This window comes from Onychomys torridus, chromosome 15, assembly GCF_903995425.1.
Source record: "Onychomys torridus chromosome 15, mOncTor1.1, whole genome shotgun sequence".
Taxonomy (NCBI): domain Eukaryota; kingdom Metazoa; phylum Chordata; class Mammalia; order Rodentia; family Cricetidae; genus Onychomys; species Onychomys torridus.
Window position 1 is genome coordinate 24,266,346 of NC_050457.1, and position 12,367 is coordinate 24,278,712.

A 12,367-nucleotide genomic window follows, 5' to 3' on the forward strand; every position below is an offset into this window, starting at 1 on the left:
AGCAAAACTTACCTAAGTTAAGTAACTCCTTGTAATCATCTTTTTGGAAGTCTGGTAAAACGGGATTAACCCATTCTTGTACTTGGATCCCATGCTCCTTTGATAGTATTTTTACAGTAGCTGTCTTCCCACATCCTGGAGGACCTGTTATTAATAAAATAGACCCACCCTAAAACCAAATACAAACACTAATTAAAATCCACAATTACTAGAATGCAACACAATTTTTAAGTTTTTCCTAGCACTTATTATTCCTACAATAGGAATAATAACAATTACAATTAGGTCTATTAAATAACTAATGTAAACAAATTTCAAAACTAAACATCAGATGAACTGAGACGATTGTTTTCTTCTGAAAATTCCTCAAGTCCTATACTGTGTATTTCTCAAAGACAACTTAATAACTAAATTAAAACAATTAAACTTTAGCTACAAAGAGCACAGGATATGAAACAGGATTCTTGGAGGCTGAATTCATAAAATTCAACTGAAGGGGCTGGAGATATTAATCAGGAAAATGTTTGCTCCATAAGCATGAGGACCTGAGTTAGATCCCTGGCTGGGGCTGGGTGTGAAGCTTACAAGTAGAATACCTGCTTAGACTGTCCAAGACCCGGGTTCAACTCCCCTGCCCTCATACATAATCCAAAACAAGAGCAGAATAAAATGCCAGGCTGACAAAAGGCTTACAGAAATTCTGACCAGAGGCTTATAGAAACCTACAACTGTACTTTATTTTTGGTTTTTCAAGACAGGGTTTCTCTGTGCAGTCCTGGCTATCCTGAAACTCACTCACACACACTCTCTCTCTCTTTTTTTTTTTCGAGACAGGGTTTCTCTGTAGCTTTGGAACGTGTCTTGAACTAGCTTTGTAGACCCGGCTGGCCTCGAACTCACAGAGGTCCACCTGCCTCTGCCTCCCGAGTGCTGGGATTACAGGTGTGCGCCACCACCGCCTGGCCTGAAACTCTCTTTGTAGGCCAGGCTGGCCTCGACCTCACAGAGACCCACTTGCCTCTGCCTCTCAAGTGCTGGGATTAAAGATGTGCACTATCGCCTTGCATTATTCCAGTATTTTTAATAGGACAATAGCTTAATATTTTCTTTCTTCTTCTTTTTTTTTTTTTTAATGTGGAGCTGAGGATCAAACCCAGGGCCTTGTGCTTGCTAGGCAAGCGCTCTATCACTGAGCTAAATCCCCAACCCCACTTAATATTTTCTAAGTTAGCAACTTCACAAAGCATAGCTGCTGTGACCATTGAGAACTGAGGACACTTTCAAGCAGGTCAATTAAAATAAGCAGCAAGCTCATGTGTGGGAGATACTGTGTTTCTCATGAGATATGGTGGAGTCTAGTTCCTAAGACAGTATGTAGAGCCACATTCCAGAAATTCATGTCCAGTCAGAGGCTTACAAGGTAGTGTCTCTCAAGAATCTCAGTCAGAACACTGACTACTCCAGCACCTGTCACACGGCTCTACCATGCTTTTTGGGGGAGGCTGAGACAGAGTCTCACTATGTAGTCCTGGCTGGCCTCAAACTCAGAGAGATCTGGAATTAAAGGCCTGTCCCACCATGCCTGGTTGCTTTACCATATTTTGAAAGAAAGATTCCATGAAAAATTAAAATCTAGCTAGACAGTGGTGCCACGCACCTTTAATCCCAGCACTCACGAGGCAGAGGCAGGATCTCTGAGTTTGAGGCCAGCCTGGGCTACAGAGTGAGTTCCAGGACAGCCATGGCTACACTGAGAAATCATGTCTCAAAAAAATTAAAAACAAAAAAACAAAAAAACAAAAAAACATCAGTAATTTCGGAATACTTACAAGATTTTTCCCCCAAGATTACTTTTATTTGTGTGTGTATATGTGTGTGTTTAAGTGTTACATGTATGTGTGCCCACAGAGACCAGAAGAGGGCATTGGATCCCCTGGAGTTGAAGTTACAGGCAGTTTCTGAACTGAACTGTTGAGGGCTAGAACTAAACTTGGGTCCTCTGAAAGACTAGCAAATGTAACCAACCACTAAGCAATATCTCTCCAGCCCAATGGCAATTTTCTAAGGTAATTTAAGTTGACTAAAATAAATCAGAAATTACCAAGTTACTTTTTTCTTTTTTAAGAGAATGTCTTACAATTACTAGTATCATTGAAACTTTTATCAAACACATATACAAGGCCTTGGGTTCAATACCCAACACCATTATAAAAATAAATAAAATACTTCTTCAACACATAAAAACATCTACACATGTCCAACAGTAGGGAGGATTAAGAGTGTACTCTAGCAGGTTGTGGTGGTATATGCCTTTAATCTGAACACTTAGGAGGCAGAGGCAGGCAGATGTGAGTTCAAGGCTAGCCTGGTCTACAGAGCTAGTTCAAGGATAGCCAGAGCTACAGAAAAACCCTGTATCAACCCCCCCACCCCCGCAAAAAACAACAACAAAAAACAAACAAAAAAAACAACCGCACTCTAATAACAGAGTCCTAAGTGAGAAAATGAAGTGGACACTGAACTATGTAAACTATTAGCTGTGGGAAGGAGGATGACCAAAAACAAATTTTAAACACCATGGCTATAAGAGGTCCATCACTGCCAGGTATGGTAGCTCATACCTATAATCCCAGCAGTTGGAGGCTGAGTTGGAAGGACTGCTGTGCATTCAAGGCTAATTTAAACTACATAGTGAGCTCCAAGCCAGAATGGGCTACAAGGTGAGACCATGTCTCAATCTTTTTTTTTCCCCCAGAGCAGAGGACTGAACCCAGGGTAGGCAAGCGCTCTACCACTGAGCTAATCCCCAACCCCTTCAATCTTTAAAATAAGGAGGATGGCCCTCTAGGATAAAGCCCTTGTACATACAGCACCACACACAAAAATGAGGAGAATCTGTTCCTTTCAAAACAACTAAAACATTAACTCTTCACTATGAATTTGAAAATTAAAAGGAAGCTCTAATTTAAGCAATGGAAGTGGCCTGTTAACGACAAGTCAATATAAGTTCATTGTTCATCAATATTAATTCTAACTAATATTAATGTTCCACTTAGTGGGAAATGTTCATAGGGCACAGGGTACAGGGGAATTGAGTCTGCTATGAGCTTCAATGTTGGTTTTTTGTTTGTTTGTTTTTTGTGGTTTTTTCGAGACAGGGTTTTTCTGTAGCTTTGGAGGCTGTCCTGAAACTAGCTTTGTAGACCAGGCTGGCCTCGAAACTCACAAAGATTCGCCTGCCTCTGCCTACCGAGTGCTGGGATTACAGGCATGCACCACCACCACCCGGCTCAATGTTGTTTTTAAAAGTCTATTTCAAAACTAGGCTAGAGAGGTAGCTCAGGGATTAAAAGCACTGAGTTTCGGGCGGTGGCATGGGGACGCACGCACTCAATCCCAGTACTTGGGAGGCAGAGCCAGGTGGATCTCTGTGAGTTCGAGGCCAGCCTGGGCTACCAAGTGAGTTCCAGGAAAGTCGCAAAGCTACACAGGGAAACCCTGTCTCAGAACCCCCCCCCCCCAAAAAAAGAACTGAGTTCTACTTCCTGTAACCATCTGGTGTGGGTCACAACTGTCTATAATTCCAGTTCCAGGGAACTGATACCCTCTTATGGCCTCTGTGGCTACCAGGCATATATGTGATGCACACATACAATCAGGCAAAACACTCATACACATACAAGAAAAATAAATAAATCTTTATAAAAAATTATAGGAGGCCAGGCGATGGTGACGCACGCCTTTAATCCCAGCACTCGGGAGGCAGAGCCAGGCAGATCTCTGTGAGTTCAAGGCCAGCCTGGTCTACAAAGCTAGTTCAAGACACGTTCCAAAGCTACAGAGAAACCCTGTCTCAAAAAACCAAACAAACAAACAAAAAAGTTATAAGATTTTAAATTCACCCTGATTTTTCAGTTAGACTGTTTTAAGGTGACTTCCCTTAGTGATGGCAGGTTTTCTTTCACAGAAAGCTGTCTGCTAACAACAGAAATAACAGAATATTAAAAACAGACATTTCACAGCCCTAATTAGTGGTTCAGGAGAGGGCTGAAAATGGACTCTAAATCATCAAGGAACTGTGCATTCACACACCACCCAAGTATCTCCCCAAAGGTTATGTGGCAGCTGAAAGAGAAAGGTATTCTACAATGAAGTGTTAAGACTGTTTCTTCCCTGAATAGGAATCTCACTTATACAACTTAAGTAAAACACAATACTCTGAACAGATGAAGTTAGGTTTCTTCTGTATCCCAGAATCTAATCAATAGTTATATTAACCTATTTTTATGTTCCAGAGGTCCTGAGTTCAATTCCAGCAACCACACGGTGGCTCACAACCACCTGTAATGAGATCTGGTGCCCTCTTCTGGCCTGCAAGGACACATGCAGAAAGAACACTGTATGCATAATAGATAAATAAATCTTAAAAAAAAAAAAAAAAAAAGACTGTTTCTTCCCTACTCTAGTGACCAAACTAAACATCACACACAGCAGGAGAAGCCTGGTGCTACGTGCATGTCTATATAGTATCAGCACTCAGGAATCTGAGGTAGAGAGATTCATAAGCCCAAGAATTCAAGCCTAGCCTAGGGAACGTAGTGAAATCCTGTTGAGGTATATTTGTTTACAATGTGTGAAGATATGTTGCTGTGATTGGTCTAATAAAAAGCTGAACAGCCAATAGCTAGGCAGGAGAGATTAGGCAGGGTGCTCAAGAGACGCCAGTGAGACATACAGAATGGAGGAGAGGTAAAAAGCTACGTGGGAAAACATAGATTCATAGAAACAGGTTAATTTTAAGTTATAAGAGCTAATAGGACAAGCCTAAACTAATGCCAACCTTTCATAATTAATAATAAGTCTCCATTTTATTATTTGGGGGCTGGCAGTCCAAAGAAAGTCCTACAAAAAAGCCCAACTTCAAAATCCCAACTCTAGCAATAACAAAGGTTCAGTGATGGTACAGTGCCTGCCTGGCTGATCTAAGACAGTAGCTGATCCTACCATGGCAAAGAAAAAACAGAACCATCCACTTCCTGATGCATCATAACGTAAAACATGCATTGTGAGAGATTGCTCATACTGAAAGGTTCTATCTGAATCTAACCAAGCCTATAAACCCAGTTACTCAGGAGGCTGAAGTGGGAATATTTGAGTCCAGGAGTTTAATTCTAACCTGGGCAATATAGTGAGACCAAATTTCAAAGAGGACAAAACAAAGATTTAGGAAATACAAAAACAGGACACAAGTTACCCAGTGTCAGAGGAAACAAGTCAACACCCAAAATGCAGAGATGAGGCTTTTATTGTCAACAGGCCTGATCTCTTCAATTAAGTCAATGTCTTATAGAAAAAGAAAAATTAAAAGAGACAAGATTAAGAAAAGGATGCTAGGCAGTGGTGGCACACGCCTTTAATCCCAGCACTCGGGAGGCAGAGCCAGGCGGATCTCTGTGAATTTGAGGCCAGCCTAGTCTACACAGTGAGATCCAAGACAGGCACCAAAACTACAGAGAGAAACCCTGTCTCGAACCCCTTCCCCCCCCCAAAAAAAAGTTTAAAGTGAGGTCCAAAGCACCCAAAATAACAAAATAAAATAAAATAAATAAAAAGGTGTTAAGGCACTGTATACTATCTCAAGGTCTGGCTGAAATACCAGAGTTTTTGGTTTTGTTCTGTTTTTAAGACAAGGTTTCTCTACGTAGCCCAGGCTGTCCTGGAACTCACAGAGATCCGCCTGGCTCTGCCTCCCGAGTGCTGGGGTTAGAACCGTGCGCCGCCACCACCACCACCCTGCCTGTTGCTGTTTTGAGACAGGGTTTCACTATGTAGTCATGGCTGGCCTAGAACTTGTTATGTAAACTAGCATGGCTTTGAACTCAAGAGATTCTCTTGACTCTGACCTCCAAGTGATGGGATTAAAGGTGTGTACCAACACACTTGGCTGAAATGTCAGTTTTAATTTAATATATAAGACTTAAGAGCCAAGCACACGCCTGTAATCCCAGCACTCGGGAGGCAGAGGCAGGTGGCTCTCTGTGAGTTCGAGGCCAGCCTGGTCTACAGAGCTAGTCCAGGACAGGCTCCAAAGCTACAGAGAAACCCTGTCTCCAAAAAAAAAAAAAAAAGACTTCAGAGAAAAAGGAGGGGTATATTGTAAAGATATGACCTCAAATTTTAAAGGACAGATCAAGAGGAAGAGAAAATAGACTACATTTTAAGGAGGACTAAGCACAATTGTGGAATAAAGAAGTGAGACAAAACATCAGGTTAACATTATTGAGGACTAGATATAATTAGGGTTTCTTTAAGGACAGAGTTAGGTTGTTTGTTTTTAAACCACTACTATGTAGACGCCCTGCTTGCTTTGCTGTGAAATAATGAGGTGCACTGAAAACACTAGCACCTCCACTGGCTTACTATATGGACTCAAGTTGTCTAAGAGCCTTTCCCACTGACCAGCTCCTGGCCCCCAGAAGAGACTTTTTTATTAGAGGGGACAGAAATAACAAATCAGGAAACTTTTGTTGAAGGTAATATGAAGATTTATAAAAGTGATCATAAAAAACTAGCTTCTTGGGGCTGGAGAGATGGCTCAGAAGTTAAGAGCACTGGCTGCTCTTCCAGAGGTCTTGAGTTCAATTCTGGGCAACCACATGGTGGCTCACAAACATCTATGGTGGGAAATGATGCCCTCTTCTGGTGCAAAGGTGTACATGATAAATAAACATTTTTTTTTCTTTTTTTAAAGCTTCTTGCAAGGCAAGGTGGCTCATGTTTATAAACCCAGAACTTGGATGAGGCAGGCAGATCACAAATTCAAGGTCACACTAGGTTATACAATCAGTTCCAGAGAAGCCTGGGCTACATAGTGAGCCTATCTTTAATCCCAGCATTCTGAGGACAGAGACAGTCAGATTTCTATTAGCGTCAGGCCAACCTGGCTAGCCAGGTCTACATATTGAGACTCTGTCTCAAGAAAGAGGAAGAAAAAAAAGATTAACATCTTATAAGTCAGAGAACACATAATGCTAAATATTTTTAATGCATTTCTTACTAATTTACCTGTTTTGGCTTCATTTCTAAGACTTCAGCTTTTAACCAGGTTTCAACCTCTTCAATTTTCTTCTTATGCACAGCAAGTTCATGCTAAGATACAAATTTGAGATTAAAAACGTTTTAAAACATTTTAAACCTGCCAGCATCTTTTAATATGAACATTCTAGTGAACAAAAAGTTACAAATGGGAGCTGAAGAGATAGCTCATCAGTTAAAAGCACTTGCTGCTATTGCAGAGGACCTGGGTTGATTCCCAGCACTTACATGGTGATTTACAGCCATCTTTAATTCCAGTTCCAAAGGAGCTGATACTTTCCACCTCTATGTGCACCAGGCACACTAGTGGTGTACATACATACATGCAGGCAAAAAACTCACACATTAAATTTTAAAATGAATAAATTAAAAAGTAGTTGCAAGAGCCAGGTGGTGGTGGCGCATGCCTTTAATCTCAGCACTTGGGAGGCAGAGCCAGGTAGATCTCTGTGAGTTCGAGGCCAGCCTGGTCTCCAAAGCAAGTTCCAGGAAAGGTGCAAAGCTACACAGAGAAACCCTGTCTCGAAAAACCAAAAAAAAAAAAAAAAGTTGCAAAACAGTAATGTGCTCTGTTATAACAATAGGGCCTTTTGATTATATTTAAATTTTTATATTTTTTTTTTACATTTATTTGTTTTTTGGGGGGGAGGCTGCCAACAGCCTGCAGGAGTCTGTTCTCTCCTTCCAACATGTGCTTGCCTATATCCTTCTCATCAGCTCATTCTTTTGTATTACGCATTTTGTATGTATGAGTGTTTTGCCCACATCTGTATATTAATGCATTATGCCTGGTACACTCAGAGGGTGTGAAATCCCCTGGAACTGGACTTACAGATGGTTGTGAGCTACCCTCTGGGTGCCTGGAATGGAATCTGGGTCCTCTGGAAGAACAGCCAGTGCTTTTAATTAACTGCTGAGCCATCTTTCTCCAGATGTTCAATTTTTACACTATTATGGGAAAAAAACCTATCTTCATGCCAATACACTGTATAGCAATTTAAAATTTTTTTTAAAGTCTGTTATCATATTATTCAGCATTATATTCTGGGGGGGAGGGGGAAGCAACAGAGAAGGGTACCACATCTGTAAATTCTAGTCTGGAGTTAAAGACAGAGAAAAGATGGTGTAACTACAGAATAACTTGGTAGTATCACAGCCTTTAAACATTAAAATATATATTTTTTCTTCTACTTAATTTTACTTTTTTTTGGGGGGGGGGGGACTGGGTCCCTCTTTACAGTCCCTGGCTTTTCTGGAGCTTGCTGAGTAGACAAGGCTGGCCTTGAACTCACTAGGTCTGCCAGCCTCCTGAGTAATGGAGCAACAGCAAGCTAAAAAATTCTTATGAATAAAACTCTGAAAACATCTTTCTCCGCTATCCATGCTCATCCATCCTAAAATGACAAAGGCATTTTTGTATGATCTCCAATGCGTACCTGAGTTTCTGGTTTATATTTATCCACCCATGGTTCATTGTCAGACAGATACTCTTTTGAAGTTTCTACACTGTAAGTCTGTTCTAAAGGAGACAGCTTTCCTCTCTTTCTAGCCGGCAATCTGTTACTTTCTAATGTGGAGGACAGACTTTTTCTTCTGTGACTGGAATTACTCAAAGCTAAAGATGAAGCAGTGATGGGATTGATGGCAGTAGTTGCTGGAAAATCATCAAACGATGGAGCTACCCAGTCTGTTACCTGCGAAGACAGGAGTTATACAATTATACAAAGACTATAATTACTACAATCTTTATACCCATTCCCTATGCTACTGAACTCCTTTAGAAATGTGATTATAACCCTTCAAGTCCTACAAATTATCTATCTCCCTATCAGCACTCTTTGAAACAGGGTCCTGCTCAAGCTGACCCAGAAGGCACTGCAGCCAAGGACAGCCTTGAACTGGAGCTGCTCCTGTCTCCTCCTCTCACATACTGGAATTACAGGCACACTGCCGCCACACTCACCACTTCCTCAACTTCACCACTTCCTCAACTTTTGCTTGCTTGCTTGCTTCTTTTTCAATTTTTTTATTTTTGGTTTTCCGACACAGGTTTTTCTGTGTAGTTCTGGTTGTCCCAGAACTCACTCTGTAGACAAAGCTGGCCTTGAAATCACAGAGATTTTCCTGCCTCTGCCTCCTGAGTGCTGAGGATGAACTGTATTAAGCCCCATATTAGTCTTAAGACTTTGTAAAGATAAAGGTAAGGAATCCTAATGTTGTACCTGGTATTTAGGACTGCACTGTATTTCTTTTCAATGCATGAATCAGTCAACATTTTAGTAAGGAAAACAGACTTTCCTCAGGAAGGTGGTATCTTTTTCACAGAAACGTCTAGAAAGAATACTGCAACAGCAGAACAGGAAAGTCCATATTTTCTGGGCTATAGAAAGTGCTAACCTTGCTGGACAGTGGTGGCACACACCTGTAATCCCAGCACTTGGGAGGCAGAGCCAGGTGGATCTCCATGAGTTCAAGGCCAGCCTGGTCTACAGAGCAAGATCCAGGACAGGCACCAATAACTACACAGAGAAACCCTGTCTCTGAAAAAAAAAGAAAAGAAAAGAAAGTGCTAACCTCCCCTGTTTCCTTCTTTACTTCCTTTCCTTAAAAAGATCCTTTGTAAAAGCTGGGTAAAGTTGCATACACCTTTGATCCCAGCATTCAGGAAGTGGAGGCAGGAGGATTTCAGTGAGTTTGAGGCCAGCCTGGTCTATAGATCAAGTTCCAGGACAGCCAGGGCTGTTACACAGTGATACCCTGTCTTGAAGAAGAAGAAAAAAAATGATTAAATTGAGCAATTTCAGCCAAAAATAACAGTACCAAGAAGGTTTTTCAGATAATGAAATTTTTTTAAATGTCTGAGAATGGTCACAAGTTTCTCAGTCCAGCTTTGGAGAGATAGAGACAAGAGGATGGCAGCAAGTTTGAAGATAGCCTGCTCTACATAGTACAGTTCTACCTCAAAAACTCAAAACCAAACAAACAAAAGTTTTAAAAATGGATTTTCTTAGTACTCTATTATAAATCTAGAAAAAAAAATCTAACTTATCACCTGACTTTTTAAATTTCCTGCCTGAATAATAAGGTCATATTCTCTTCAAAGGTGCTCTGCTTGGGTCAGGGACATTGTTGAGCAGTAGCATGCTTGCCTGGCATCACTACACCCTGGCTTCAGTCTTGACCCCTAAGATGGAGAGTTATAATCAAAGGAGGGACTTAAATTACAGTTGTGAAGTCTTCGTTAGATAATGCTCTTCTCAGAGACAGAGTCCAAAACTGGAGGTGGAAACAAGGCTTCTGGGGAAAATGTGGGCTGATAACTGCTTTATCAATGCTAATTTATACACTTCACTCTTGTCAGGTCAGGAAGATTATCACAAGAAAAAGAAAATTGTGGAGAAAAAAAACACAGTCATAACCAGCTGATTCATTTTTTTCTTTGCTGGCAACGTTACTATAATTTTTTTCTTTCTTCTGTATTTAAAAGTACATGAAAACAGGTTTATACTAGACCTTCTGTTAAGAATATTGATTTGTATGTTATTTATACATTTTGTAGTTTTATTTCTTTTTTTGTTTTTGTACACAGGGTTTCTCTGTGTAACATTGGCATCCATCTTTTTTTTTTTGGAGCTGAGGATCAATCCCAGGGCCTTGTGCTTGGTAGGCAAGTGCTCTACCACTGAGCTAAATCCCCAACCCCGGCGCCAATCTTGGAACTTGCTCTGTAAACCAGGCTGGTCTCCAACTCAGAGACCCACCTGCCTCTGCCTCCCAAGTGCTGGGATTAAAGGCTACAGATTTTCTTTCTTTCTTTCTTTCTTTTTTTTTAATTTTTATTATGTGTACAGTGTTCTGTCTGCACATGTTTGCAGGCCAGAAGAGGGAGCCAGATCTCACTACAGATGGTTGTGAGCCACCATGTGGTTGCTGGGAATTGAACTCAGGACCTCTGGAAGAGCAGTCAGTGCTCTTAAGCTCTGAGCCATCTCTCCAGCCCTAGTTTTTCTTTCTTAATTCCATCTACCATGAGAAAGAAAAACAGCAAAGTTACATAATTTACTTGAAATCAGAAAAAAATTGGAGCCACCCTTAGGGAAGCAGCTCCCAGCCACCTTTCTTTCACATGACACTATTTGGATTCCTCTCACACCCAAATTCCTAAAAAAAAAAAGACACACTACACTTCATGACTTCTCAGAGGTAGAGCCTGTGACTAAGCTAACCATTACCACACACATATCTCTGTCTTCTATTCAAAAGTACTACTCTTTGTAACTGGGATTACAAATGCTTTTTCAAAACTGGGCATCATGGCTCAAGCCTTTAATCCCAGCAACTCGGGGAAACAGAGGCCAGCCTGATCTACAGAGTGAGTTAGTTCCAAGACAGCCAGGTCTACACAGAGAAACTCTGTTTTGGGGGGAAAAAACAAACAAAGAAAAAAACTTTTCTTGACTTTCAGAATTAAGGTTCTGGTTTTTTTGCAGCTTATCCCCAGACTCTAGATCACTAATTACAACAGACATTGGACCATCACTAGTCACTGAGACCAAACATAACCTTTTGTCATTGTCTTTAGGCAATTGCTACAAGGCCATTTTATGTATATCATACCTTTGTGGAAGATACCTTTGGTCTAAGGAAAGTTTCTGACATTATAAACTTTAATAGTTCCCATCAGTAGCATACAATTTGGAGTACAATGAAGTATAATCCACCTGGGGGGAAAGAATAAAAACATCTCAAATTAGGAAAAACTGTAAATACAGAATTATAGTAATCAATATTTAAATGTGCAATCAGCCACATAATAGAGGCTCAAGAACTAATGAAAAAAAAAAGAGTAAATATGTTAAAATCCTAAAGTAAATTTTAGTTTAAATGATTACAATTTTATCTGATAATCAATCTGTGGTGGTATAATAAGTTTTTCACATAAACTCAATGATGAATGAAATAAAAAACCACATATTTATGAACTTAACTTTTGCTATAAAGAAAAACTAATCCCATTATGAGCAGTTTACAAGCTGAAATTCTTTTTTTTTTTTTCTTTCTTAAGTTTTTCGAGACAGGGTTTCTCTGTGAAACAGTCCTGGCTGCCCTGGGACTCACTCTGTAGACCAGGCTGGCCTTGAACTCACAGAGCTCCACCTGCCTCTGCCTCCTGAGAGCTGGGATTAAAGGTGTGTAGCACCACTGCCCGGCTCATGCTGGAATTCTTATTTCAAATCCAGCTGCAAAGTACGGTAGATTTACAAAAATACAA

General features: G+C 40.6%; 1 protein-coding gene across 2 annotated transcripts in view; it reads right to left on the minus strand.

Moving 5' to 3' along the window:
- Positions 1–12,367, minus strand: part of Rad17 (RAD17 checkpoint clamp loader component) — a 31,052-nt gene that overhangs the window by 17,422 nt on the left and 1,263 nt on the right. For both annotated transcript variants that reach the window (XM_036207003.1, XM_036207002.1), the window contains exons 2-5: positions 11,713–11,816; positions 8,532–8,789; positions 7,066–7,149; positions 13–169 (exon numbers count right to left, since the gene is read on the minus strand). In XM_036207003.1, coding sequence (XP_036062896.1) covers positions 13–169; positions 7,066–7,149; positions 8,532–8,789; positions 11,713–11,754 — 541 coding nt within the window. In that variant the 5' untranslated portion in view covers positions 11,755–11,816. The remainder of the gene's footprint in view (positions 1–12; positions 170–7,065; positions 7,150–8,531; positions 8,790–11,712; positions 11,817–12,367) is intronic.